Source organism: Trichosurus vulpecula, chromosome 3, assembly GCF_011100635.1.
Source record: "Trichosurus vulpecula isolate mTriVul1 chromosome 3, mTriVul1.pri, whole genome shotgun sequence".
Classification (NCBI taxonomy): Eukaryota; Metazoa; Chordata; class Mammalia; order Diprotodontia; family Phalangeridae; genus Trichosurus; species Trichosurus vulpecula.
Window position 1 is genome coordinate 160,605,431 of NC_050575.1, and position 27,181 is coordinate 160,632,611.

General features: G+C 40.1%; 1 protein-coding gene across 2 annotated transcripts in view; it reads left to right on the plus strand.

Moving 5' to 3' along the window:
- FKBP15 (FKBP prolyl isomerase family member 15) overlaps window positions 1-27,181 on the plus strand; it is an 80,704-nt gene that overhangs the window by 14,977 nt on the left and 38,546 nt on the right. For both annotated transcript variants that reach the window (XM_036748156.1, XM_036748155.1), the window contains exons 3-11: window positions 87-177; window positions 2,598-2,667; window positions 4,315-4,389; window positions 5,703-5,801; window positions 11,663-11,812; window positions 15,503-15,571; window positions 17,539-17,682; window positions 22,346-22,488; window positions 25,810-25,858. In XM_036748156.1, the coding sequence (XP_036604051.1) occupies window positions 87-177; window positions 2,598-2,667; window positions 4,315-4,389; window positions 5,703-5,801; window positions 11,663-11,812; window positions 15,503-15,571; window positions 17,539-17,682; window positions 22,346-22,488; window positions 25,810-25,858 (890 nt within the window). The remainder of the gene's footprint in view (window positions 1-86; window positions 178-2,597; window positions 2,668-4,314; window positions 4,390-5,702; window positions 5,802-11,662; window positions 11,813-15,502; window positions 15,572-17,538; window positions 17,683-22,345; window positions 22,489-25,809; window positions 25,859-27,181) is intronic.

Below are 27,181 nucleotides of genomic sequence, written 5' to 3' on the forward strand. Positions count from 1 at the left end.
GCAAGATAGAAATTCAAGGTTTATTTAAGGGCAAAGTACTATTCCTAAGTATGAAATTAATGAAATCCCCATTTCTTCCCCTCCAGTAAATCAGCCAGCACAGAAAACTCCTCTGACTACAGCCTCTGTTGGCACTTCTACAGTCCTAGCTGCCACAGCTGTCCATGCATACCGATTGTAAGTAGCTAATAAATCATCCTAGTGGTGAAAGCACAAGAATACTTGTGCTTATCTAGCATTGATTTTCTAGTTTCTTCACCTCTAAAATGAGAGGGTTGGATTATATGACTTTAAAAAGTTTTATTGTGGCAGTTAGGTGGCGCAGTGAGGAGAGCACAGGTCCTGGAGTCAGAAGGACCTGAGTTCGAATCCAGCGTCAGACATTTGACGCACTAGCTGTGTGACCTTGGGCAAGTCACTTAACCTCCATTGCCCTGCCTCCCCCCCCCAAAAAGAAAAAAAACCAAAACAAATAAGAAGTTTTATTGCCTTCTGTGTTTATGTCAGTCATTTCCCTTTCAATGTCCATCTGCCCCCACATTGAACTCTTTCTTGTAACAAAAACATTTAAGCAAAGCCAGCTGACACAGTGGCTGTGTCTGATAGTAGAACCATAATCTGTAGCCAGAGGTATGCTGGTACATGTTTAAAGGTGGTGTGTATGTGTCTGCATCTGTGTGTATAATGTGTATAATCATACTTTTAGGTTGAATCTATATTATTAACATTTTCTCTGTCACTTTCTTAAGACTAGCCACTTAACAAACAGTGAATCAAATTTACTTGGTGTCCAACTTGCTGATTTCCAAGGTATAAATACTCACGCTGAAAATTTAACAATAGAGAGCTTGTTGGAGCTGGCTGTAACACACCCCTATCTGCACCTGTCTGTTGAGAGGGGGAAGGTGTGTTTCTTTATCAGTTCTCCACATCTCACCTAGAGACCATCTCTTCTAGCTCTAATAATTTATTGTGACCCATGCCTCAGAGCTGAGTTTATATAGACTAGGGTTTATATAGATTAGATCCATTGTTAGGCTTTTTCACAAAATCTCTCTTTTTGGCTTATGCCTTCACCCAGTGTTTCCTGAGAACTTTGGGATTTGATTCATGTTCTCAGTTCCCCAGCCAAAAAAAAAAAAAAAAGAAAAAGCCTTCTTAACTCCTACACAAGCATTCAGGCTAGTGAACCATCAAATATAGGAGAGGTCTTGTTTCACTTGACCAAAAAAATGTAAAGGCCTTGTATCTGAGACCCAAAACAGGTGAAATGCTTCTTCCTTCTCAAGGAACCCTGCCTAACTCAGACCCAGTGTGCTTCTCTGGACTTGTATTCCCAGCCTGGCTTTGAATCCCGCCTGCCAAGGGAAAGCATTTAGATTTGCTGGGCAGTCAGGTAACCCACTTTTCAATACTTCTCAACTTCCTACCCCAGAGCTGCATTATCCACATTACTCTCAGTATTAGTGAAGCAGTGAGATGGTACAATGGATACAGCGCTGGTCTGGGAGTCAGGAAGATCCCCGTTCAAATCCCACATCAGATAATAGTTAGCTGCGTGACCTTGGGCAAGTCACTTTACCTCTGTCTGCCTCAATTTCCTCAACTGCAAATCGAAGATAATAATAGTGTCTGCCCCATAGAGTTATTAGTGAACATCAAATGAGATATTTATAAAGCACTTATCACAGTCTCTGGCATATAGTAGGAGCTTAATAAATACTTGTTCCCTGCCCCCCTGGCTTTGCCACTTATCCCCTGATGCCAGGAACTCTGGGAACTCTATGCTACTGCTTGTGACTGTAGCCGTGTGGTTCCATATATGGCCCTTGCAAAAACATAGCCTTCCTCTCTCTGTGGAACTGATTCTAAATGTGAGGTGTGTCCAGCTTCACTCTCTTTAAATCTCCCTTCCCTGCCTCCCTCCTCGTATTGTCTTGTTAGAGCATGTACCTTCTTACAGATTAAAAAAAAAAGTTTCATTTGTGAGATGCTCACCTTTCTGATGACTAATTAGTTTACTTTTTGGGTAGCTCTTACTCCTACTAAATGATTTTTGTTATTTTCAAAATAAGTTTTATTGATGCCTTTTTTTTTAACATCACAGTTATTTCACACACATTGAACCCTTTGTAGTGAAAAAGGAAAACAATGGGGCAGCTAGGTGGCACAGAGAGTAGAGCACTGGCACGGCCCTGGAGTGAGGAGGACCTGAGTTCAAATCCGGCCTCAGACACTTGACACATTTACTAGCTGTGTGACCTTGGGCCGGTCACTTAACCCCAATTGCCCTGCCAGAAAACAAAAACAAAAAAAAGTGAAAAAGGAAAACAATAAAGCAAAAGCCTGATACAGTGGCTACTACATCTGACAGTGTATACGAAATTTCTCTGTAGTTATTCTTTGGCTGTCCTCTGTGAGTGGGGTCATGGGCTTCATTAGCTGTGCTTCAGGCCTTGCCTGGTTTTTCAGTTAGTCAAAAGCTTGACTTCCTTTTAGTGGTCTTAACTCTACATTGTTTCAGTCATTGTTAATCTATTAGTATCTATTTATTTATTTTGTAGCACTTTTATTAAGCAATTTTTCTGTTTCTTTAGCACAAACGGTCAGTATGTGAAGCAAGGAAAATTTGGTGCTGCAGTCCTGGGGAACCACACTGCCAAAGAGGTGAGAAGGGCCCTGATTCTGTGTATCCATGCGTGTATTCTCCCCAAAGTCTTAGTGCAGATTTAAGCTACTCAAGCTTTGGTGTATGCATATACATGTGTGTATACACACATATATATTTATATATGTTTATTGCTCGCATGTGTGTGCATGTGTATATAGGTGTATGATACATATATAGAGTGTGTGTGTGTGCGTGTGCATGCATACACATTGAAGTCTATGCCTGGCTCAACAGGATGCTATAGTAGAGCTTGTGGTGGTGATACTTGTAATTTTATCTTGCCTTTCTGCTGATACTGCTATCCAAGTATGTGCAGGTCCTTAGGGTGTGGAGTTTTCTTTTCAGGAAATAAATTCTCTCTAAGTGAAAACTGCTGAGGCAGCAGTTGTCATTTGAACTTGCCCAGTGCCTTTTTTGGTTTTGTGATGGGGATGGTTGTTTACCTTGCTGATGATTGTGAGTCTAAATCATAGTAAATGATGCTTTTCTGTTCATTCTTGTGAATAAGCCAATTTGTGCTAGACCTTTTTTTATCATTTGAATCTGCCTTAAGAATTTAGACTTTAAAAGTAAGCTAGTTAGAAGGAACATTTTCTTTTCTGCTTAGTTATCAGCAATATTTATTGTTGTAGGTAGAGAGCATTTTAGTAAATCTTAATGGCAGAAGGGAGAAATCCAGGATCTTCAATTAAGTATTTCTGACTTCAGTGTCATTCTTTTAGACTACTCTATCCTCATTCTAACAATGAGGCTGTTATATGAATCATTTTGTAAAGTCATCTTTAGAATTGCCTCCAGAGCCACTTTTTTTAACCAAATATGTTTTTTTAAAAATAACATCTGAGTGAGTCTGCAGTATACTCTTTAAAAGCTGTACCCCTTTTCAAATCATTCATCATCCTGTGGCCCTAGACTCTTTTCTTAGAAGCCCAGATAACCTCCCCAAGTTTCCTGATATTCTTGTCTTTCACTATTGTGGTCCATTTGGTGAGGGCAGCCAAATTTAATATGGATTCAATATTGTGTCCTTCAAGAATTAACCCATCTTTTTGAGCTTGAGAAATGGTGTAAAAAACACCTCGTCTCCTGTGTACTCTTCAGATAGATATTTCACCCAAGAAGTTTCTGATTTCAAGGAGTGAACTGTTCTCTTAAATTAGAGCTTCAATGAGGAAGTGAGCATGTTCAGACCTCATCTTGTACTGAAAGCCGAGGTTGTAATGCCTTTGATCATATTTTGCACATGACTACAGATTGTACAAATTGTTCTTTTTTACTTCTCTATACTTGTCATACTGGAGCTTTTTTTCTTCTTTCCAAGGGGACTGTGCCATTTTTGAAAGAATTAATTCAGTTGTGTAAGTTCTGTTGCATTAGTTGCATTACTTTAAAGTTCACTTTCTTTAAATGAGAATATAACACAAAAAGTAGAAGATGTTCAGTTGTATAAAAAGATATGAAACTATGTAGAGACCAAAATTGGAAGGAAAAATGAAAAAGGAAGGGATAATTCCTTAGGGCAAAGTTAGGAAGCAATATAAGATTTTTGTAGACTTTAGCTACAGGTATCTACCAATGTGGATTTTCTGTTCATTTTTTGCCTTCTCTTCTTGTTCTTATATTCCATCTTTGGTGGACTCCAGTACAGGATTCTTATTTACATAAGTCAGCAACAGCCAGTCACCTCTGCCAGGATTCATCCAAACTTTGAACTGACGGTAAGAGACATTGAACATCATTCTATACCTTGGAATAACTTTCTAAGGAAGTGATGGGGTTTGAGGAAAGATACAGGAACCCCAAGACCTGAGTTCCCTGACGGGGTCATCTAGAATGAATTCACAGACTCAAGCATTGTTTAAGTCAAGGTGGCAAAGATTTATTGTTATGCTTTTCAGCAGGCAAGAGTTCTTAGAGAACTTGCCACCTTAGAGGGGTACAGTTAAAGTTTATATAAGATAAACTATAGTAAAACAAGTGCCAAATATGCTAACTGGATGATTCAGGGTGGGATTAGGGAGTAGTTAAGGAGTGGTCAGTTCTTAAAGGAACACATCTTGTAACTACTCTATAGGTATTTTACCCAGAGTTCACTGGGAAATTGCCCAAAGGGGGGCTACAGGCATTATGGCTTTAGGCCTGAAACATCACTAAGTCAACTAATGATTGAGAAATACCCAGGCTGCCTGCCATCAATGTTTTGTTAGACAAGATAAACGAAGGGAGTATACATGTGTCTAAGTCTAGGATACATATAATGAGGAGTCCAGGATGCAAATGATAATCTAGTGAATAGTAAATATCTGTGTGAGCCAGTACACAGCCAGTTCAAACTAATAAATTCTATAGGTGCAGCTGGCTACTATAGCAGGAAGAGAGATAAGTGTTTTGCTAGAGCATACTGATTTTGGGCTGGGGAGAAAATGCCAGGGACAGTGTTTTGAGGCTGGGAAAAATGTGATCTTAGAATTGGGGTCCAAGCCCAGGCCCCCAAGCACCCCAGCAGAAGCGCAGACCCAAAATATAAAATATTAGTTCCACTGCTGCAGCCACTACTTATTTTGATCCTCCCTGTAACTACTAAAACCTTTTAAAAGGTGGCTGTGGAATAGAGACAAGACCTGAGAATTCAGGAAGGGATGGCTCCCTTGACTTCTATGGGTTCTTTTTGGTCAGGGTATTGACTATAATGTTAGACAAATGAGATTTGTCATCTGTTACTTGTGAGCAAAAATGTGGGGCAGCTAGCTGGTGCAGTTGTTAGAGTGCCTGGCTTAGAGACAGGAAGACTCATCTTCCAGAGTTCAGATCTGGTCTCAACACTTACTGGCTGTGTGACCCTGGGTTTGCTTCAGTTTCCTCATCTGTCAAATGAATTCAAGAAGGAAATGACAGACCATTCCAGGGTCTTTGCCAAGAAAACCCCAACTGGGATCACAAAGGTTGGACACAACTGAAAAATGATTCAGAAACAACAAAAGCTTATGAGTTGCACATGCTTCAATGGTTCAAATATTGCTTTTTCCTACAGGTACAGCCGAACAACTATAGCACCTTTTATGATGACCAGAGACAAAATTGGTCCATGATGTTTGAGTCAGAAAAGGCTGCAGTGGATTTCAATAAACAGGTAGTTTGTTGAAAATGTTTAATGATGTATAGCTATAAGTTAGTGAAACTGATTTTCTCTATGCTGTGTGTGTGTGTGTGTGTGTGTGTGTGTGTGTGTGTGTACTGCCCATTTTCAAAGACGAATCTAGAAATGTTTTGAGGAATAACTGCGTCACTTAAAATGTAGAAGTTTTATAGCTGGGAAGATAATGAAGTTAAAGACTTAACTACATCAGAGAGACTTAGAATGCCTGGATTTCTGTTAGCTCTAGGGAGTTATGTGAGAAAGATTGGAAGCTGCTATATTTTTCTTAGTGTCAGGCATGAAAAAACTAATTTCTTCACTTGAACCTTGAATATTTCAGAAAAATGACAGTGGTGCTTATCTAAATTACTTAAGAGAATTAAAAAAATTGTATTATCTTTTTAAAATCACCTTCCTTTCTGAATATATATCCCCTCCTCACCAGCAAGCCATACCTTGTAACAAGTAAAAAGTAGAAAAAAGGGAGTAAAGTTCAGCAAAATGAACATACCTGCCCAATCTGAGAGTGTCTGCAACTGTATATCCATAGTGTATATTGCTGTGTATAAGTTATTGTTATTTATACATGAAATTATTTCCTTTTACTTGTTATATCCCAACTTGAAAAAACTTTTGGGGCATAAGTAAGTATAAGAAATGCTGTTTAATTACAGCAGCAGCAGTTAATTAATTATAAAGGATATACAAAGTAATTCCAATTTTGGAAGAACTAACAAATAAGGGGATCAGAGAGGGCCACTTATATGAGATAGTGCTTGAGCCAAGCCTTAAAGGGTCTTTATCAGTAATTAAGGTGGCACTTTCTGCTGTTCTTCTCTTAAGTGCCATTAATGATTCTGGCCTTTGAGTGGGACTGATAAAGTAGGATCTTGTCTTGGAATGTTTCTCAGCACTAAAACAATCTGGAGTCATTGACTTGTGTATGGTGGTACTAGGGATTAACTTTCTCACACCCTAAATGGGATTTTTCACTGTTCTTTGTTTGAGTGCCCCAGGGCCCTGACACAGGTATATAAGACCTAAGGTTGGCATCTGACTTTTGGGGCTCTCACTCATTGGAAGAGTGTCGGTGTGGAGACTCTGGGTAGCCATCAGATGTTTGTTTTGAGGGTTCTCACTCACTGGAAGAGTGGCATGTGATTCTGGGCAAGTCTTTAAGAGCCCCCCCCCCCCCTCCCCCCGCCCCTTCGAAGAAACCCAGATGTTTTGTTTGGGGCTCTCACTCACTGGAAGAGTGGTTTGTGACTTGAAGAGGCTGGGCAGGCGCCCCCCTCCTTGTAAAGCCAGATGTTAGGACTTTGTTAAACCCTCGTAACTATGAATTGAGATTTGAATCAGACAAGGTCTGTCTGTTGATGTTTGTAATTTCTGTTTGTATTTGCCTTGAAGTTCAGGGAGCTGATCTTTTCCCCCTGAACTAAGTGATTGATATATGTATGTTTAATTAAACTGAGATTGTTAATCTCCTAAAGTTACTTTCCTTAGTAAAGCAGATCAAAGAACCTGTGCTGGCAGTTCTTGTTGCTGGTCTTGTTGGTTCTTATACCCCCACAACACCTGCTAGCCCGATTGTTGCTACAGAGTCTTAAGTGTTCCAATGGGTAGAAGCAAGTACTGAAGAAAGGGTATGCTAGATGGGGGCACAGCCTGTGCAAAGGCCCAGGGGGAGGAGATAGAAGGTCTTTTGGGGGAACATCTGGGAGACTGGTTTGGCTAGAGCATGGAGTTTGTGACTTAGCAACTGATTGGATTTGGAGGGTGTGGGAAGAGTGAATAGTTGAGCTTGATTTAAGATTATGAAACTTGAGTGACTGATAGAATGGCAGTGCTCTCAGAAGAAAGAAGTTAAGAAGAGTGGGTTTAGGGAAAAGATAATAGGTTCTACTAGCTGCATTGAGTACTCTGTATGATGTCCTCCTATAACAATGACCTCTTTCCTCCCAATGGCCTCTGCACAGGCTGTGCCCCTGTAACAGCAATGTGGCTAGCAGCTGTTGTGGGGGTGAAAGACCAACATCAGCTAAAACAGGTTCTTTGATGTGCTTTTCTAAGGAAAGCAACTTTAAGGGGTTTACAGTTTCGTTTTAAACATATATCATTCACTTAGTTCAGGGGGAAAAGATCAGTCCCCTGAAATTCAGGGCAAATATAAACAGAAATTACAAGCATCAACAGACAGACCTTGACTGATTTAAATCACAATTCATAGTTACCAGAGAAGCATCAACATCTCTCTGTCTGGGTTACAAAGCCAGTGGTGAGGGGGGTGGGTTCAATGGCTTACCCAGAGTCTTTTCACCCATATACTTTCAATGCCAACCTCAGACTTGTATACCTGTCTCAAGGTCCTGGGGCACTTGAGCCTCACCATTTAGAGCATGAGAAATCAATGTGGGAAAGCTCCAACCACTGGCACCACATCAAATACAGTTCAATAACTTTTAGATTGTTTTAGAGCTGAGAAACATTCCAAGGCAGAAGATCCCAACTTACCTGCCCCATTCAAACAAAGAACAGTGAAAAGTTCTATTTTGCTTGCCATTGCAGCCTCCATCTCCAGTACTCTTTGTCCAGTGCTTGCTTCTGCCCATTGGAATCCTTAAGGTCTCTTCAAGGCTCACCCCAAGGCTTACCACCTTGTATAAGTGGTCTTCTCTAATCCTCTTAATCACTAGTTCTCCCAACAGCAGTGAAATATTTCGTATATCCTTTGTAATTACCTTTGTAAATAATTCATGTTTGCTTATGTGCATACTTGTTACTTCCCACTAGTAAGATTCAAGGTGTCACCCTCAACCCACCTCCCAGTGCTTCTGGAACCAGATTGAAATGTGATAAGGGGATGTTTAATAAAAATATACAACATAGATAAATATTAACTTGTGGTTTTCTAAGTCAATATGAGGTGGCAGAGATATGTTTCTATTTGAATTTAACCCCACAGCTGTCCAGTATTGAAACTTTAATCAGATAACAAACATTTATTTATCAGGCACCTACCATGGGCTGGGCACTATGCTAAGTGCATACAATACAAAGAAAGGTAAAAGACAGTCCCCACTTTCTAGTAGTTCACAGTCTAATGAGGGAGACACCATGTAAACAACTATGAATAAGCAAATCATATACAGAATAATTTGGAAATAATCTCAGAAGGAAAGCACTAAGATTAAGTACAGTTGGGAAAGGCTTCTTGTAGATAGTGGCTACTTCAATTGAGACTAGAAGGAAGGCAGGATTTTACAGGAGGGAGAGAGTTCCAATGATGGAGAACAGCCATCCCTAGCATTGGAAGTCTTGTTGAGGAACAGCAAGTTGACCAGTGTCACTGGATCAAAATGATGAGGTTAGGGAACCATAATTTTTTAGGGGTGCTTGAGACCCCAAAATACCGACACACTGTGTCCTACCAAATGAATTCGACTCAAGTCTTCTCAGCCAAAGAAAAAGGCAAAGTTTATTAAGGATTCACCATATTGGGTTGACTCTTAAGAAATCTCACCATTTGTGATACTCTTTTTCACAAGTGGGCAAGGTTCAATCTACTGAGCTAGATTGAATCTGAGTGCCTTCATGGAGGCAAGATGAAACTTATATACAGAAAGATTGTGGGAGGGATCTAAGGGTGGTCAAGTAGTCTGGGGTGACTAGAGGAGGGGTTTAGGGGAGGGTCTTGAGGAGCAGTCTAAGGAGGATCTTGATGGGACTGGGGTGACCAGAAGTCTAGACTCCAGGAAACAAGAGAATGAGATTTTGATGGGATCTAGGATGGGAAGCAGCTGGACCTTAGAGGGCTAGGCTAGGTAGAGATTTGAGCCTAGATAGTGAAAGGCTTATGGCCTCAGGCAAAGGCCAGATCTAGTGGGAAGATTCAAGGGGGCTCCCAGAGACTGCACCCCATCAGGTTCAAGGGGGTTCCCAGAGATTGTACCCTCTTCAAAAAAGTACATGGATATAAGGTGTAAGAAAGAATGGTGAGAGGAATGAGTTGGGGAGGAGAGTAGGGAATTGTGTTTGACATGGAAGACCAGTTTGACAGTTGACTGGAGGAAGGATTACGGTGGAGAGAGACTTGAGGCAGGAGGAACAACCAGTGACTATGGCAGCAGTCCAGGCGGAAGGTGATGAGGACCTTTACCAGGGTGGAGGCAGAGTCAGAGGAGATATAGGGGCATATATAAAAGATGTTATGAAGGTAGATTTGACAGAATTTGGCAATTGATTGGATATAAGGGATGAGAGAAAGTGTAGAGTCAAGAATGACATGTGAATGGTGAACCTGAGAGACTGGGAAGATAGTAGTGCCCTCCACAATGATAGGGAAGTTAGGAAGAGAGGAGAGTTTGAGGAAAAGAGAACAAGATCAGCTGATGGGTATGTTAAACCTCAGCTTAGGAAATGTGGCCATTTAGAAATGTAACAGTGGTTACAAGAATAATAGCCATTACCCAGTTGGTAAATGGCTGTAGGATATGAATAGGCAGTTTTCAGAGGAAGAAATCAGATCAATAGCCATATGAAAAAAATGCTCTAAATCATTAATAATTAGGGAAATGCAAAATAAAATAACTCCGAGGTACCACCTCGTACCCATCAGATTGCTAAGATGACAAATGCTTTAGGGGGGAGTGTGGGAAAATAGGTACAGTAATGGTGTATTGTAAGTGGAGCTTTGAAATAGTCTAGTCATATACCTTTTGACCCAGTGATACTGCTACTAGGTCTATACCCCAAAAGACCAAAGAAAAAGGACAAGCACCCATACATATATAAACTTTTATAGCAGTTCCTTTTTATGGTGGCAAAGAATTGGAAACTGAGGTGATCACCCAACAATTGGGGAATGGTTAAACCAGTTGTGGTGTATGATTGTGATGGAATACTGTTGTGCTCTAAGAAATGATGGAGATGGTTTCAGAAAGATCTGGGAAGACTTCTATGAACTGATTCAAAGTGAAGTAAACAGAATCAGGAGAAGAATTTATACAGTGACAGCAATATTGTCAAGATTTTGAAAGATTTAGTAACTTACATGACGCCATGATCAGCCCCAGTTCCAAGGACTTATGATGAACATGCTATCCACCTTCAGAAAGAGAGCTGATAGGCTTAAAGTGCAGATTGAAGTGTATTTTCTTCTTTTAGTTTCTTTTCCTTGTTTTGTTTTGTTTTAACATGGCTAATGTGGATGTTTGTCTTACACAACTTTTACATATTTGTAATGGGTTTTGTTTTTCTTGCCTTCTCAAAGGGAGGAAAGAGGAAAGGAAGGGAAAGAATTTGGAACTAAAAAGAAAATGAAATTGAGTTTTTAAAAAGAATCATATACCAGTGGAAGGATTTAAGTTTTAAATATATAGGCAGTTTTACAAAAGTCCTCTAGCCCCCCCCCCCCCCCCCCCCCCCCCCGGAGAAACACAAGGTTAACTTGGGAGAGGACTCCTCTTCCCTTCCACACTTTTTTTTTGAGGGGGGAAGGCAAGGGAATTGGGGTTAAGTGACTTGCCCAAAGTCGCACAGCTGCCCCCCCTTCCACACTTTCATGGATCTCTTGTTATGGTTGGAATTATCTGATAACTGTTGCTCCAGCACAGTACCTTGCATGTAGACAATGTTCAATTTCAGTACCTGTGGAAAGGATTCTTCAGTAGGGGTAATGACTCAGGCAGATTTTACTCTATTTAAAGCAGTGACTTTGGGCTTTTGCTGCCTCTTTGGTTCCTCTGAGTTTTTTATCTGTTTTCTTGGTAGAAGCAACTGTTGGGGGGGAAATAAACATTACTTAAATACCAAATGTGTGCCCATTTTTGGTTCTTGTGGTTTCCTTTTTGCAGATATGCATTGCCAAATGTAACAGTGTATCCTCCTTGGAAGTTGTGTTGAGCCAGGATCTTACTATAGGAGAGGGTCCATGTGTTGAAGTTGGTAATTCTTTGGAGGTGGCCTATACGGGCTGGCTCTTCCAGAATCATGGACTAGGCCAGGTAAGAAAAATTTTTTATAGGTTGTTGATGGTAGATGAGAAAATTCTTGCTTTTCAAAATTATCAGAATATGCGAGCATTATCTTTATCTTTGTATTTGTCCATAAGCATGTGTTAATGAAATGCTGAACTAAATAGGCCTAGTGACTCCCCTAGAGTGAAAACAGGGAAGATGGCAATAAATTACTCATATGTTACTGTGCTTAATCTGTGTTCCAAGAAACAAAAGGAGACTGATCTACCCATCTATGATTTATCAATTAAATATCAGTTTCTTTTTTCATGAAATTGCAGAATTTTGGAGCTAGAAAGGTTTCAGAGATAGCATTAACCATAATAGCATCCAGATCATATTAATAATTCTGTTGTATTCTGTGTTGGCCACACCACATCTGAAGAATTGTGTCAAGTTCTAGGTGCCACATTCTAAGGGGAACATTTTCAAATAGAATGTAAACAGGGGAGGGCAGTGAGATTGGTAAGGAGTCTGAAAACCATCAAGAATGACGAAAGGGATGAGAGATGGTTTTACCCAGGAAATATTAAGAGTGAGGGGAAACATCATCACTGTCTGTGTATTTGAAGGACTAATACATAGATTTCTTCAATGTGGCTTCAAAGGCCAGACTAGGACTAATGGATTTGCCTTTACAAAGGCATGTGAAATTTCATACCAAATGATTTTCCATTTACGATTGTTTCCCATTCAAATAACTATTTGGAAGTAGAAATATTTTTTACTATTTTTAACCTTTTACAGTGATTGTCTTCTCTTGTCTTCCATTTCTGTCTTTCATGTCCTTTTTGACAATCTGGGATAATTTTAGGAAAGGCCATTTGGAGATCACAGATCTAAGTACTGTGACAATATTTTCTATACAAAAAAGGATATTCCTTTTGCAATCTCATTAAAAGTGCATTTTGGGGGAGATATAATTGTCTGAGAAAATATGGGATATTATATGTTTCCTGAACTGAGGAAATCAAGATGAATAGCCCAATGAGGCCCTGAAACACTGAGAGAAACAAAAAATTGAGTTGGACAAAGAAGTTTGCTTTTGAGAATTTTTAAAAGCTCATCTGAGGGGATAGTGTAGTGTTGTGGAAAGTGCTCTGGATTAGAGGCAGAAGACCTGGGTTCAAATTCTGGCTCTGCCACTTAATATGTATGAGACTTTGGGCAAGTCACTTAACCACTTTTGGCCTCAGTTCCTCATCTGTAAAATGAGAGTTGGACTTGATGATCTTTGAGGTCCATTCTGTCTCTGATTCTATTACATTATTGTATATTTGTGGGGACTCCCAGCTGCCAAAGTGACTTCCCTAAAATGCTGTTCTGATCATGTCATTCTCCTACTCAGTAAACTCTGGTAGCTGGAAAGGTAAACTAGGACTAGTTTAAAAAGGCTTCACATACCAAACAAAAGAGTTAATATTAGAGGCAACAGGAAGCCTTTACATCACTACCCTTTGTAAGCTCTACAATCTGACCAAACTGGCCTCCTTACAGTTTTTCCCATATGGCATCATGTCTTTGGCATCCAAGACCTTGCACTGGCGGTTCCCCATGCCTAGAGTGTGCTCACTTCTTACCTTTTCTTCTTAGAAATCCTATTTTCCTTTAATGTGCACTTAAGCACATTCTACAGAAACATTTGCTTGTCCCTCAACTGTTAGTTCTTCTCCACAAAAAAATTAGTTTGTATTTATTTTGTAGATAGTTTGACGAAGGCAGCGTGGTATAGTGAGTAGAGAGCTGCCCTTGAAGCCAGGAAAACCTAGGTGGGTACAGGTCTAACACATCCTTGCTTTGTGTTCCTGGGCAATTCTCAGTACTCCAGGCAACTCTCTAAGACTACAGGTTTCAGAAAAAGTCTTCTATACCAAGTCTATACCAATGAAATCACAGATCCAGTCCTTTTTCTGTAGTGTGAATACACAAATGTTTCTTCATGTGTCTTCCCTGACACAATGTGAGCTCCTGAGGAATAGGGGCTGTTCCATTTCTGTCCTTGTACTGCTGTGTGTGACACAGTGCCTGGAGCATCAGTGCTTACTGGAGTCTGATTGCTGAGAACGCATCTTAAAATTAATGCTCTTCATTGAAAGTAAGCATATGCTGTGTATCAGAACTGCCCTGAATTTCAGAGATTGATTGGCCACCAAACGTACACCGCCATCCAGTTTACACTTTTATAACTTTCGAGCTAAATTCTTATATTCTCATTTTTTAAAAAATTTACAGAGTATTTTTCATAATATGTGGCTAAAATTTTGAAGTAGATAAGAGTTGTCAAATCAGAGCAGAACAAAATGTCTAACTTCCATTCCAAAGATAGAGCCCCTGGACTTTATTAAACTATGGTGTGGATATTTATTTAATAAGTCATTAACTCCCCCACTCAGTCCCCTCCCCTCGTTTCTGCTGTAAGTGCCTCTAGGGAAGGCACTTTTTCCTGACTCCCCAAGTACCTAATAGAGTATTCTCCATTTTATGAGTGCTAATTCTAACCCAAGTTGCTAGACTAGTATATGTAGTAGTCCAGAGCAGGGGAGACAGAGAGGAGATAGAGAGGGAAAGGAAAGGAAAGGAAAGGAAAGGAAAGGAAAGGAAAGGAAAGGAAAGGAAAGGAAAGGAAAGGAAAGGAAAGGAAAGGAAAGGAAAGGAAAGGAAAGGAAAGGAAAGGAGAGGAGAGGAGAGGAGAGGAGAGGAGGGGAGGGGAGGGGAGGGGAGGGTAGAGGAAGAAAGAGGAGGGGAGGGGAGGGGAGGGGAGGGGAGGGGAGGGGAGGGGAGGGGAGGGGAGAGGGGAGAGGGGAGAGGAGAGGGGAAAGGAAAGGGGAGAGGAGAGGGGAAAGGAAAGGGGAGAGGAGAGGGGAAAGGAAAGAGGAGAGGAGAGGGGAAAGGAAAGAGGAGAGGAGAGGGGAAAGGAAAGAGGAGAGGAGAGGGGAAAGGAAAGAGGAGAGGAGAGGGGAAAGGAAAGAGGAGAGGAGAGGGGAAAGGAAAGAGGAGAGGAGAGGGGAAAGGAAAAAGGAGAGGAGAGGGGAAAGGAAAAAGGAAAGGAAAGGAAAGGATTGGATTTAAAAAAAAAAAGGGGACCATATTCAAGTGACTTTGTTCACAGATGTCAGATGGAACGATTAAGTGGTACAAATCTGGCTTTATATCCACTAGTGTGCTGCTTTCAATTTCTGTCAGATCCTAACTTACCTCCTGACATCAAAAGCTAAAGTGGCTCTCCTTCCACAGACTGCCTCCAGCACTCCTCTGGCCTGTGTGATTTACTGCCTTGTGTTGTTAGTCAGTCTCACTTAATGCCACATTGAGATTGGATGCTCCTTGAATGTTTTCTTTCTATGTCTTTATGTATGCTCCCCTCCCACACATGCAGCTTTTAAGATAGTACTTTGCATTTTGTAGGTTAAGGAGATGTTTGTTGATGGATGTAGACTTGTGTCTTTAAAATTAAGTTTTACTTTTTCAGTTTTTCTTAAAATATTGGCATGATATTGGCAGAGGTGTTCAGCTTAATAGCACCTATGAAGGCCTAATCAAACTATACCATGGCTACTCCACACCCCTTGAACTGTTTTTTTCTGTAGTTGTTTGGGATTACATTAAAACTTTGCTGATCTTCAAAATTATTTTTTTACTGTTTGGGACTTTATTGGATGATTCTGTTCCCGCATTTAGGTATTTGACTCTTCTGTTAACAAGGATAAACTGCTTCGATTAAAGCTGGGATCAGGAAAAGTCATTAAGGTAAAGCATTAAATCAGACTGAAACAATTTCAAAGCTGGCAGGGCACCCCTCTGCCCCCCACTTGGCATACAAAAATACTGAAGCACAGGCAGGTGACTTGTCTAAAGTCACACAATAATTAATCACAAAACAGGTCCCAGGTCTCCTGGACTCCCAGTCCATTGCCTCTTCTGCTTTGCCACACTGATTGTTTCCCTCTTTGAATCTGTAAACTGCTGTGGGGCTAATTTAAGAAACTTACTTCTAGGGAAGCTAGGTGGTGCAGTGAGTAGAGCACCAGCCCTGGAGTCAGGAAGACCTGAGTTCAAGTGCAGCCTCAGTCACTTGACACATGTACTAGCTGTGTGACCTTGGGCAAGTCACTTAACCCCAATTGCCCTGCATACCTCCCCCCCCCAAGAAGCTTACTTCTAATTTCCAATATTTGGCATATTTCTGACTATCCTAAAAGGCTTGTTTGGAAACTAGGAGAGGAAAAAAAATTCTGTGAATTACTACACACATTTTCTTAAATGTTGCCTTTAAGTTAATACACAAAAAAGAAAACTCATCACAATTTTCAACTCTCCTGCCTTTTCCCTTTCTGCCCTGGGGGAAACTCTTCTAACCAAATTTTCACCGAGAAGCTACTGAGGGAGAATGGTAGAACTTCCCTCTCTAGAAAAATATTTCAAACCAAGGTAGATATCATCTGTCTGGCATTCCTTACCATTGGCTAGAAGTACTTGAAGATGTGTTGGTGGATTGTAAGGCCCTTTCTGGGTTTTTTTCTTGGCCCATATTCATAGTCTGACTTTGGTTTGTGGCCAGCACAGATTGCTGCTGAATTCTGGCCCCTCATTGTTCTCTGGTTCTCTTCCTTGTCATCATAGGCAGGTAACAAAGGTGTGATTTTAACAATGGACATTAGGTTTACCAGATCTATTATGAGGAAATTTGGGGGAGAGACAGAGAGACAGAGAGAGAGAGTGCGTATTCTACAATAAAAAAAAAAAGTATGGAAAATCTATTTTAGACACTGCTCTCTGAGGCACAGTGATGACCTAGATGGCTTTTGGAGGTCACCTGTGGTCCTATGAGTCTTGATCCCCTTGGCTCTGATATTCTGCTGCTAGGTGTCATCCTTGGCTCCTGACTGTCTGTCACCCCACATATCTAATCTGTTGCCAAGGCCTATCAATTCACCTTTATAACATCTTTTGAATATGTCCCCTTCTCTCCTCTGACAGTGCCACTGCCTTGATGAGCAAGAGCTCATTTCTTCTTGCCTGGAGTATTCCATTAGCTTACTGGTAGATTTGCCTGCCACAATTCTTTCCCCATTGTTCTGTGTCCCCTACTCAGCAACCAATGTAATTTTTCTAAAGTGCTGGTCCAGCCATGTCACCCCAACTCAGTAAACTCCAGTGGCTCCCTGTCAAATAGTCTAGAGTCAAATATAAAATCCTCTTTTTTTGGTGTTCAAATAACCTGCCCGCCCCCCATACATATATACCTTTCTAGTCTTTTTATACTTTGCCACTTTCTTCCTCTATGTACTTTTTGATCCAGGGACACTGGCCTCCTCACTATTCCTGGAACAAGGCATGCTGTCTCCCCACTCTGGGTATTTTCCCTGGTTTCTCCTATGCCTGGAACACTTCCTTCTCATCTCCACTTCCCAACTTTCCCGACTTCCTTAAAGTCCCAGCTTAAATCCCACCTTCTTTAGGAAACCTTTACTAATCTCTATTAATTCTAGTGCCTTTCCTCTGTGGATTATTTCCAATTTATTTTGTACATAGTTGTTTGTGTGTTTTCTCCCCCATTAGGCTATGAGCTCCATAAGGGCATGGACTGTCTTTTGTCCCCATAGCTTAGCACAGAGCTTGGTGCATATTAGGTACTTAATGTATATTGACTGACTGATTATTATTAATTCAATTCATGCCAACTAATCTTTAATCTTGTGTTCTGATCTCTAAAGGGCTGGGAAGATGGAATGCTCGGCATGAGGAAAGGAGGGAAAAGGCTTCTCATTATTCCTCCAACATATGCTTATGGCTCTGAAGGTATAAGTGGACATATTCCATCAGATTCGACCCTGGTATTTGAGGTGGAAGTCAGAAGGGTGAGTGAAGCACTAACAGATGTGACCTGGAGAGGCTTTCATTTTCCTCTGCTATAGAGATCCTTCAATATGCATCAGTCAGTGTGCATTTATTAGGCAAGTACTACCAGACATGACACTAGGTGATGGCGATACAAGTACAAAGAATGAAACAATCTCTACTCTCAAGGAATTTACATTCTTTTCTTTCTTTCTTTTTTTTTCCTATTCCGTTTCTTTTCTTTGTAGGGGAAGAGGGGGGCATTTGGAGTTAAGTGACTTGCCCAGGGTTACAGAGCTAGTAAATATTACATTCTAATGGGCAAAGCAACAAAAATATATACAACTATATATACAACATAAATATAAAGTGAATAAATGTGAATATTTACAGAGTAGTTTGAGAGGGAGAGCAGCAGTAGCAGTTGGTGGATATCTGGAAAGGTTTCTTGCAGGTGATGGTGCTTGAGATGCATCTTAAAGGAAGAGAAAGACTCTGTAAAGGCTGAGATAAGGAGGAAATGCATCCTTAGGCACGGAGAATGGCCATGGCCCTTGCAAAGCACAGACATGAGAAATATAGTATCATGTATGAGGAACAGAGAGAAAACCAGTTTGGCTAGATGACTGTGTGGGAAGAGGAATGTCCAGTGAGATTGGAAAGATAAATTGGGGCCAGGTTGTAAAAGGCTTCAAAAGCTAAGCTGGGGACTTTATATTTTATCCTGGAGACAATAGGGAATCATTGCAGATGATTGAATAGGGTAGTCACATGGTCACATCTGTACTTATGGAAAATTACTTTGGCACCAGTATGTGGGATGGACTGGAGTGGGGAGAAACTTGAAGTGAAGAGACTAAATAGAAGTTTTAATAATCTAAGCAAGAAGGCCTAAACCATGGTGATAGCTGAGCGAGTAGAGGAGGCGGGTGTGGGGGATGTTGTAATGGTGGAGATGGCCAAATTTGGCAACTGATTGGATGTGTGGGTTGAGAGAGAATGAGGGAACAAGGCTAATGCCAAGGTTACAAACCCGGGAGACCGGAACATGAGAAGGAAAGGACTAGGAGGAGAGAAAATGAATTCGGTTTTAGACGTGGGGAGTTTGAGATGTCTTTGGCAGTGTGAAATATCCCGTAGGCACGTCACATGGGACTGAAGCTCAAAAGTGAGAGTGGGGCTAGATATATATATGTATATCTGTGAGTCATCTCCATAGAGATGGTAGTTAAATCTAAGGAAGCTGATGAGGTAACTAAGTGTGTAGAAAAAGAATAGAGAAAGCCTTGGGGAACACTCACAGTTTGGGCATGTGGTATGGATGATGAGCCGGCAAAGGAGAATGAAAAAGAACAATCAGACAGAAGGAGAACCCGGAGAGGAGTGCCATGAAAACCTTGAGCTAAGAGTTATCAAAAGGCAGGTTGAGAATTGTGAGAGCTGAAAAATGACCGTCAGATTTGTCAGTTGGAGATCACTGATAATTTTGGAGAGAGCCGTTTCAGTTCATTGGTGAAGTTGGAAGCCAGGTGGCAAATGATTGAGAAGTAGTGAGATTAGAGGAAGCAGCAAGTATTGGTCAACAAGGATTTATTAAGCACTCACTGTTTTCCAGGAACTGTGCTAAGTACTAAGGTTGCAAAGAAAGGCAAAAACATGGTGCATATCTTCAGGGAGTTTGAATTCTAATGGAGGAAAAAAGGTGCAAACCACTCTATATTCAGAAAAGCTGGAACTTAATCTCAGAAGGAAGGTACTGCCAGTGGGGAGAATTGAGGAAAGACTCCTACAGAATGTGGGACTCCAGGTGAGTCTGGAAAGAAGCCAGGGAACCCATAAGGCAGAAGTGAGGAAGGAGAACATTCTGACCAGTGGGACAACCAGAGAAGAGGCAGAATCAGGAGGTGGAGTGTTAGGTATGAAGGGCTGCAAAGGGCAGGTTTTGCCAAATTGTAAAATATGTAGAGGGGAATAAAGTATAAGAATGCTAGGAAAGATATTAAATGCACACGAGGTGATGAAAGCCTGCACTGGCATGGTTGCCATATGAGTGGAGAGAAGGTAACATAAGGGAGATGTCATGAAGGTAAAAATGACAAGTCTTGGCAACAGATTGGATGTGTAGCGTGAGCACGAGAGGAGTCATGGATGATGCTCAGGTTGCAAGCTTGGGTTATTCAAAAGGATGTTAGCCCTTTCCACAGTAATTGGGAAGTTCTGAAGAAGAAAGATTTGGAGAGGACAAATGAGTTCAGTTTTGGACAAATTGAGTTTGAGAATGCCTGCAGGACAACCTGTTGGAAATGGTACAAGAGGCAGTTGGTGATGGGAGACTGCAACTCAGGAGAGAAATTAGGGATGGAGATAGATCTTTATCTCCACCCCTAATTTTTATATATATGATTGCATCTAAATAAATATGTAATTATATCTATATCTCCATATATATCTGGGAATTATCTGCACACATTAAACCCAGGTTAGTGAGTATAACCTAGATGAATGAGCAAAGGAGACTGAGAGTGAGTAGTCATACCAAGAGAAAACAATGTCATGAAAACCTAGGGAGGAGAGGGTATCCAGGAGAAGAGAGTGATCAGCAATGTCGGAGGTTGCAGAGATCAAGAAGGATGAGGAGAAAAAAAACACTAGATTTGGCAATTAAGAAATCATTGGTGACTTTGGAAAAAGAAGGTTCAGTCAGGTGATGAGGCTGGTAGCCAGGCTGCAGAGGGTTTAAAATCCAGCATCTGGAGAGTAAGTATAGATGCCAGTTGTATACAGCTTTATCTAGCAGTTTAGCCAGAAAGGAGTGGAGGGGTACAGGATAAGTAGGAGGGAGAGTTAGGTCAATTGAAGGTTTTCGAAGGATGAAAACAACATGAACATGTTTGTAGGCATCAGGGAAGGAGCCAATAGCTAGGGAGAGATTGAATAGAGAGAGATCTGGAGTTGATAGAAGGGGAAATCCACTGGAGAAGATGGGGAGAAATGAGATAAAGAATGCATGGAGAAGAGGTTTCTTTGTCAAGGAGAAGAGTCACCTTTATGAGAGATGGGTGAAGGCAGAGGTAGAGGAGAAGACATCTGGATGATACAAAAAGAGGAGGGAAGAAGAAGCTCTTATCAGATGGCCTCAGTTTTCTCAGTGAAGTATGAAGGGGTTCTGTGGAGGCCTGAGGTGGGAGGAAAAGGTTTAAAAGAGCCCTTGTGGTGAGTGGGAGAGCAGATTGATGAGGGAAGTATAAAATGATTACCTTTGCCACAGGAAGGGGGCTGAGACTATGCAACGTATGTTAGTATTGGGCCTAGTCAGCAGTGTGTGGATAGAAGCAAAGGTGGCGGGTGACAGGAAGAGGACCAGGGAAGGTATTATAGAGCAGCTGCTCTTCCCCTTAAAATGTAATTGGGAAATATTTAACAAAATCAGTAAAAGTGCAATACAATGTAGATAATGTTAATTCGTAGTTTTCCCTATGGGGCCCACAAGCACCCATTCTCAGTTGAGTAGACACACTGGTGTCTGGTTGAACTGATCCACCAGAGCATCAAGTTAGGGAAGAGAGAAGAGTGCAGGGAATGAAGGAGTGATAATTTGGGAAGGAACCAAAGGGTGGAGAACCAGGAGGTCCTAGTGAGGACAAAAAATAGGAGTATGTCTGGAAAAGGAAGAAGAAATAAGGGGTGATGGCTTGAGGAGAGGGTACAATCTAATGCAGATTTTTAAAGAATAGGGAACATAGAGGCATGTTTGAAGGTAGTAGGAAAGGGAGATTTCAGTAGAGAGAAGTTGAAGACTAGAGAAAGAAGAAGATAACTGAGGGTGCAGGCTTCCAAAGAGGACAGAGGAGGGAAGACCAAGTGTCCATATAGAAGACTTGGCCTAGGCAAGAAGGGCTCCCTCTTTGTCAGTGCCTTGGGGAAGGGAAGAAGGAATGGGAGATGATGTCAGGGATTTGGAGATGAAGAGAACAGGAGAGAGGAAGCCTTAACTTTTTTAAGAAGGTAAGAAGCAATTGCAGTCCTGGAAAGAGGGGAAAGGAGAAAGGATGGGGAGCTAAGAGAGGAGAGTGAAGAATAGCTTCTGTGGGGAATATGGGAATCAAATAGGGAGGAATTAAAGGAACAACTGGGACCTAGTTGAGGTTGATTAACAAATGCACGTCAAACATGATAAATTTATGATAAAGGACAAATTATTGAATAGCAAGCAGCTGACTTCCCTACTCCCACCCTCCAAGACACAACGAAACCCTGAATTTGAAAAATAGACTCTAAAAAGTTAAATTCTCATCTTCGTAGAAACATTTTGTTTCTCCAGAGGCATCTTACCCTACTTTGAAATATTGTTCTCTCACCCCCCCTTTCCCCCCACCCCACTCTAAATTTAAAGATTTTTCTCTCCCCTGGGACAGTCTAACCCCACAAGACACTTCTGTCTTCTGCTCCCATCCTACTCTTCTAGAAGGCTGCCCCTTGCATGTCACAGAATCTTAGAACCTAAGAGCTAGGGGAGACCTTTGAAGTCAACCAGTCCGACTGCTTTTCATCTCCTCTCTTTACCATTCAACTTGAGCAAGTTATGGCTAATGGTATATAATAAACCACCTTGATTTCCTGAAGACCACTGGATTGTTCAGTCAAGACAGTTGTTCTATTTTGTACTGATTATTCTTTCCTTAGGTGAAATTTGCCAAAGATTCTGGCTCTGATGGGCACAGCATTAATTCCCATGATTCTGCAACTCCTTCTCCAACACCTGGTGCTGATAACTTTAGTGCTGAACCAGTATTACTGCCACCCACTGCAGTGCCTTTTAAACCTGGGTAAGAAACTGGAGCCTTCACCAGCTCTTTCAGCATCAAAAACGTGAATCTAGGAGGAAATTATCTACCAGGTTTAAAGAGGCACACTCTCACATGCACTTTGGAATGATGCCTTGGGTAATATTAATAAGATTTGTGGAAGTATTGACATTTTAGTCACTTTCTATAGCATAATTCCAAATTTCTTTTCAAAATAGTTAGCCCAATCCATATTTGTGCAAATAGTCTATTAGTGTGTATTCCTCTCCACAAACCCTTCAGTATTAACTCTCTTTATCTTTTGTCCTCTTTGCCAACTTGGTGAAACCTTAGAGTTGTATATATTTGCATTTCTCTTTTTTAAGTGATTTGGAGCCATCTTTCCTATGGTTGGTAATAGTTTGTGGCTCTTTTTTGACAACTGTTTGTTTGTATCTTTTGACCACTTGTTCATTGATGAATGGATCTTGGTCTTATATGTTAATATTAGTTCTGCCTATGTATATATATGTGCACAGTGTCCCAAAAGTATTTTTCTTTATTAAAAAGGTTTTGTTGATGCCTTTTGTTTTTTACATCCTCATAGTTTTCTCCAATATCTCTCTCCCAACCCCTCCCAGAGAGCCATCCCATATAGCAAATGGTATTTTTTAAAGACAAAAAAGAGAAAAGAGAAAAAAATCAGCACAACTGACTAGTACATAGAAAAGTTCAAAAACGTGCACAGCATACAACATCCATAGGCCGCCTCCTTCCATTAAGGGGTGGGTTGGATCGTTTCATAGGTCTTCTTTTAAGTCATGCTTGATCTCTATAATTTAGCTATATTCACTTTTGACTTTTTTGTGTGTGTCTAGTTCTTTCTGTTTATGTTGTTGCCATTGTGAATATTGTTTTCTTGGCTTTGCTTACTTCATTGCGCATCAGTTCATGTAGCTCTTTCCATGCTTCTCTGTATTAAACATGTTCATCATTTCTTATAGCACAGTTATGTTCCATTACGTTCACATATCACAGTTGGTTTAGCCATTCTTCAGTTAATAGGCATCTACTCAGTTTCCAATTCTTTGCTGTCACAAAAGGTTCTGCTATAAATATTTTGGTATATATGGGGACTTTTCTTCTTGTTAGTAGCTTCCTCAGGGTATAAGTCCAGTGATGGAAGCTCTGATCAAAGGGTATGGACATTTTAGTTACTTTTATTTGCATAATTCCTGATTGCTTTCCAGGATGATTGTACCAGTTCACAGCTCTACTAGTTAGGCAATAATGTGCCTATCATTCTAAAACTCCTTCAGCTTTGACCATTGCTATTTTTTAAATCTTTGCCAATTTGCAGGGTGTAAATCCTCAGGGTTGTTTTGGTTTGCATTTCATCTTAATACTTTGTAATTCTTTTCAGAATTGTCTGTTGGGGAACTGGCCATTAATTTTCTGTGCATTTATTAATTGTTTATATATTTTGGATACTAACTTCTTATTAGAGAAAGTTGATACGAAGATTTTTCTCTTCCTTTCTTATCCTTGATGCACTAATTTCATTTATGAAGAAGCTTTTCAGTTTCATGTAATCAAAGTTATTTTTTATAATTGCCTCTACTCCTTGTTTACTTAAGAATACATCTTCTACCCATAGCTGGGAGGAGTATATGGTCTGCCTCTCTTTTAACAATTTTGTTGTATAATCAGTAATCTTAAGGTCGTGTATCCATTGGACTGTATTGTGGAATGTGGTATAAGGTATTGGTCTAAGCATAATTTCCTTCCAGACTGCTTTACTGTGTTTTCCTAGAAGTTATTATCTATCCCTGTTAAATAGGGAGAGCAGGTGTAGATAGCGTGTCAAGCCTGGAGTAAAGAAGATCTGAGTTTAAATCCAGCCTCAGACATTTAGTATGTGTGTGATCTTAGGCAGGCTACTTAACCTCTGTTTGCCTCAGTTTCCTCATCTGTAAAATGAGCTGGAGAAGGAAATGGCAAACCACTCCATTGTCTTTGCCAAGAAGACCTCTAGAAAAGGGGTCACAAAGAGTCAGAAATGACTGAAATGACTAAGTAGCATTAAATAGACAGTTCTTTCCCAAGTAAGAATATTTTTATGTTTGTCAAACACTGGGTTATTGAAGTCATTTGTTTCTGATTCTTCCTTAATTAGCCTACTGCACTCATCAGCTTTTCAGTTTTTTAACCAGTACCAGTTTTAGTTGATTCCTGCTTTAAGAGTAATTTGAGGTCTTAAAGTGCAATCCCTACTTCTAAAAATTATTTTCCTTGACATTCTAGACCTTTGTTCCTCCAAATGAATTTTGTTATTATTTTGTCTAACATTCCCTTGGTGGTTTGGTAAAGAATTGCCACCTATAAAGAACCAAGTAAAAATTGCTTCAAATTACTAATAATAGGATAAATACAAATGAAAATAATTTGAGGTTCTATCTTACGCCCAGTACATTTGCAAGGATGTCAAAAGATGGGAAGTCAGTTTTGAGAGATCAAGGAAGGACAGACACAATAATACACTGGTGAAGCTATGAATTGGTTCAACAGTTTTGGAAAGCAATTTGTAATTATACTAAAGAAATTGAATAAAATGTCTGTACCCTTTGACTCATAGATAAAGGTCAAAAATAGAAAGAAAGGGCCCACTTATGTCAAAATGTTTATAGCAGAACTTTCTAGAGTAGCAAAGAACTAGCAGCAAAGTAGATACCCATCAATTGAAGAATAGCTAAGCAAATTGTGGTATAAGGAATGTGGAGAATTCAGAAACTCATGGGAAAACTTACATGAATTGAAGCAAAGTTAAGGAAGCAGAACCAGGAAAATACTGTATGCAATGACTTCAATAAAGTAAGTGGAAAAAAGAAAGGAAAATTCAAACTGAACACTGAGTAATTATACTGCCCACTTATGTTGGCCCTGAAGATGAGCGATGAAAATGCACCTCCTTCCCCTCTTTGCTGTGCTGGGGGACAGTAAATGAGGAACCCTGCTAATGCTGTCAGGCCCTGTTCTTGTGTTCGCTGAACTGCTTTTTTTTCCTTTTTTATTCTTTGTTATTATGGATAATTCTTTGGGTGGAGAAGGGGAGAGATATATAGAAAAATGAAGGAGATATAAAAATAAAAGGCATCAATACAAACATTTTTTAAAAATTGGATTTGTAGCTCCAATAGCAGAAAATGTCATCTTCTTGACCTGTGGCGCTCAGAGACTTTAAGGAATAAGAATTCCTTTACCTAACTTTTCTCTGTTAAAATGGTTCAGAAGGCAAGTGTAATGTGAACTTGTGTTTCTCAGTCATCTTATCTATCTCAGAGCAGATGTGTTTTTTCCATTCAGAGAGCCAGCTGTTCGAACCAAGTCGAACTCCATCAGTGAGCAACTTGCGGTAAGTTTTGCTAACTGCTCTGAGCGAGCCCCAGCGAAATCTATTCGTGTTATTTTTATATGTGTATATAATATAACATATATTTCACATAGTTGAACTTAGTTACATGAGAGTTATTTGGGGGAATGGGAGGTTATAGATGTCTTTGGAAAGTGTTAGCAATGTTGATAAAAATGAGGATGAACACATTCATATGATTTTTTTAAAAAGACTATGAGGAGAAAATTTTGGAGAGGAGGAGAAAATACATAAGGGGGTTTTGAACATGAAATTATTTTCAATGTGAAGTGAAAGGTGAAATCTTAGGGTAAGAAAAGAATGTGTCTTTGAGGATGGATTGGATAGGGGAAGATAGATCAAATATATGTTTTTATAATGAAAGCCTTTTGGTTACATTTGTATCCTGTTGGATAGAATTGTTTGATGCTTTAATTAAGAAAAAGAATAATTAATTGCTATAAATGTGATCCTTCTTGTTATTCTTACAAGTATTTGCATTTGTTCCTTTTCTCTTTTTCTTCTTTCTTTTCCTTTAATCTCTACTCCTTTTTTAAAAATTCTAAAAATTTTCCCTTTAAAAAATTGTCTGCCAATTTTTAAAAGAAGTTTTAGATTTCCAAAAGGACAGCTCAGTTTAGAGTAAAGATTTCCTCCCCCTTTCACATAGAAGCAGTTGGGAAACTGCCAGTAACAATAGCCAATATTTGTAGCCCTCTGAGGTTTTCAAAAGCACTTTACACAATTTAAATTTGTATTTAAATTTTATACAATTTAAAGAGGGGTAGTTTAGAGAGATATAGTAAGAAAGTTGTGGATGATGGAGCTGAAATACAGCAATCTCATAGTTGGCCAACCCACCCCACCCCCCAGGCTCCCAGTCTGTTCCAGGTCAACCCTCATCATTACATCCTTGCCCATCCCCTTCCATTTCCATTCCTTTGAAGATCTCTGAAGTAAAGTCACTTCCCCTCTCCAGGCCTCCATTTCCTAATATGTCAAATGACTAAGTTGAATTAAAAAGTGCCTGAGGTCACTTCCCCATTTCAAATCCTGTGAGTTTCTGTAGATTTACAATTTCACCACCTAGCATAAGATTAAAGGACAGCAGTAGTTGAATTTTTGTGTGAATTCCTTCTCTAACCCTGCTTTAAAGGGCTGAGCTCCAGGAGGTAACCACACTAACCTGATAAGGGGCAGATATGGATTTTAAAATATTATCATAAGCCAAGTAATATTATCGTTTTCAGGTAGGACCTTCAAGGGGAAAATGAAACGCAATCTTAGTTTTCCAAACAGGTAGTTGTTAGATCCTACCTATTTCTG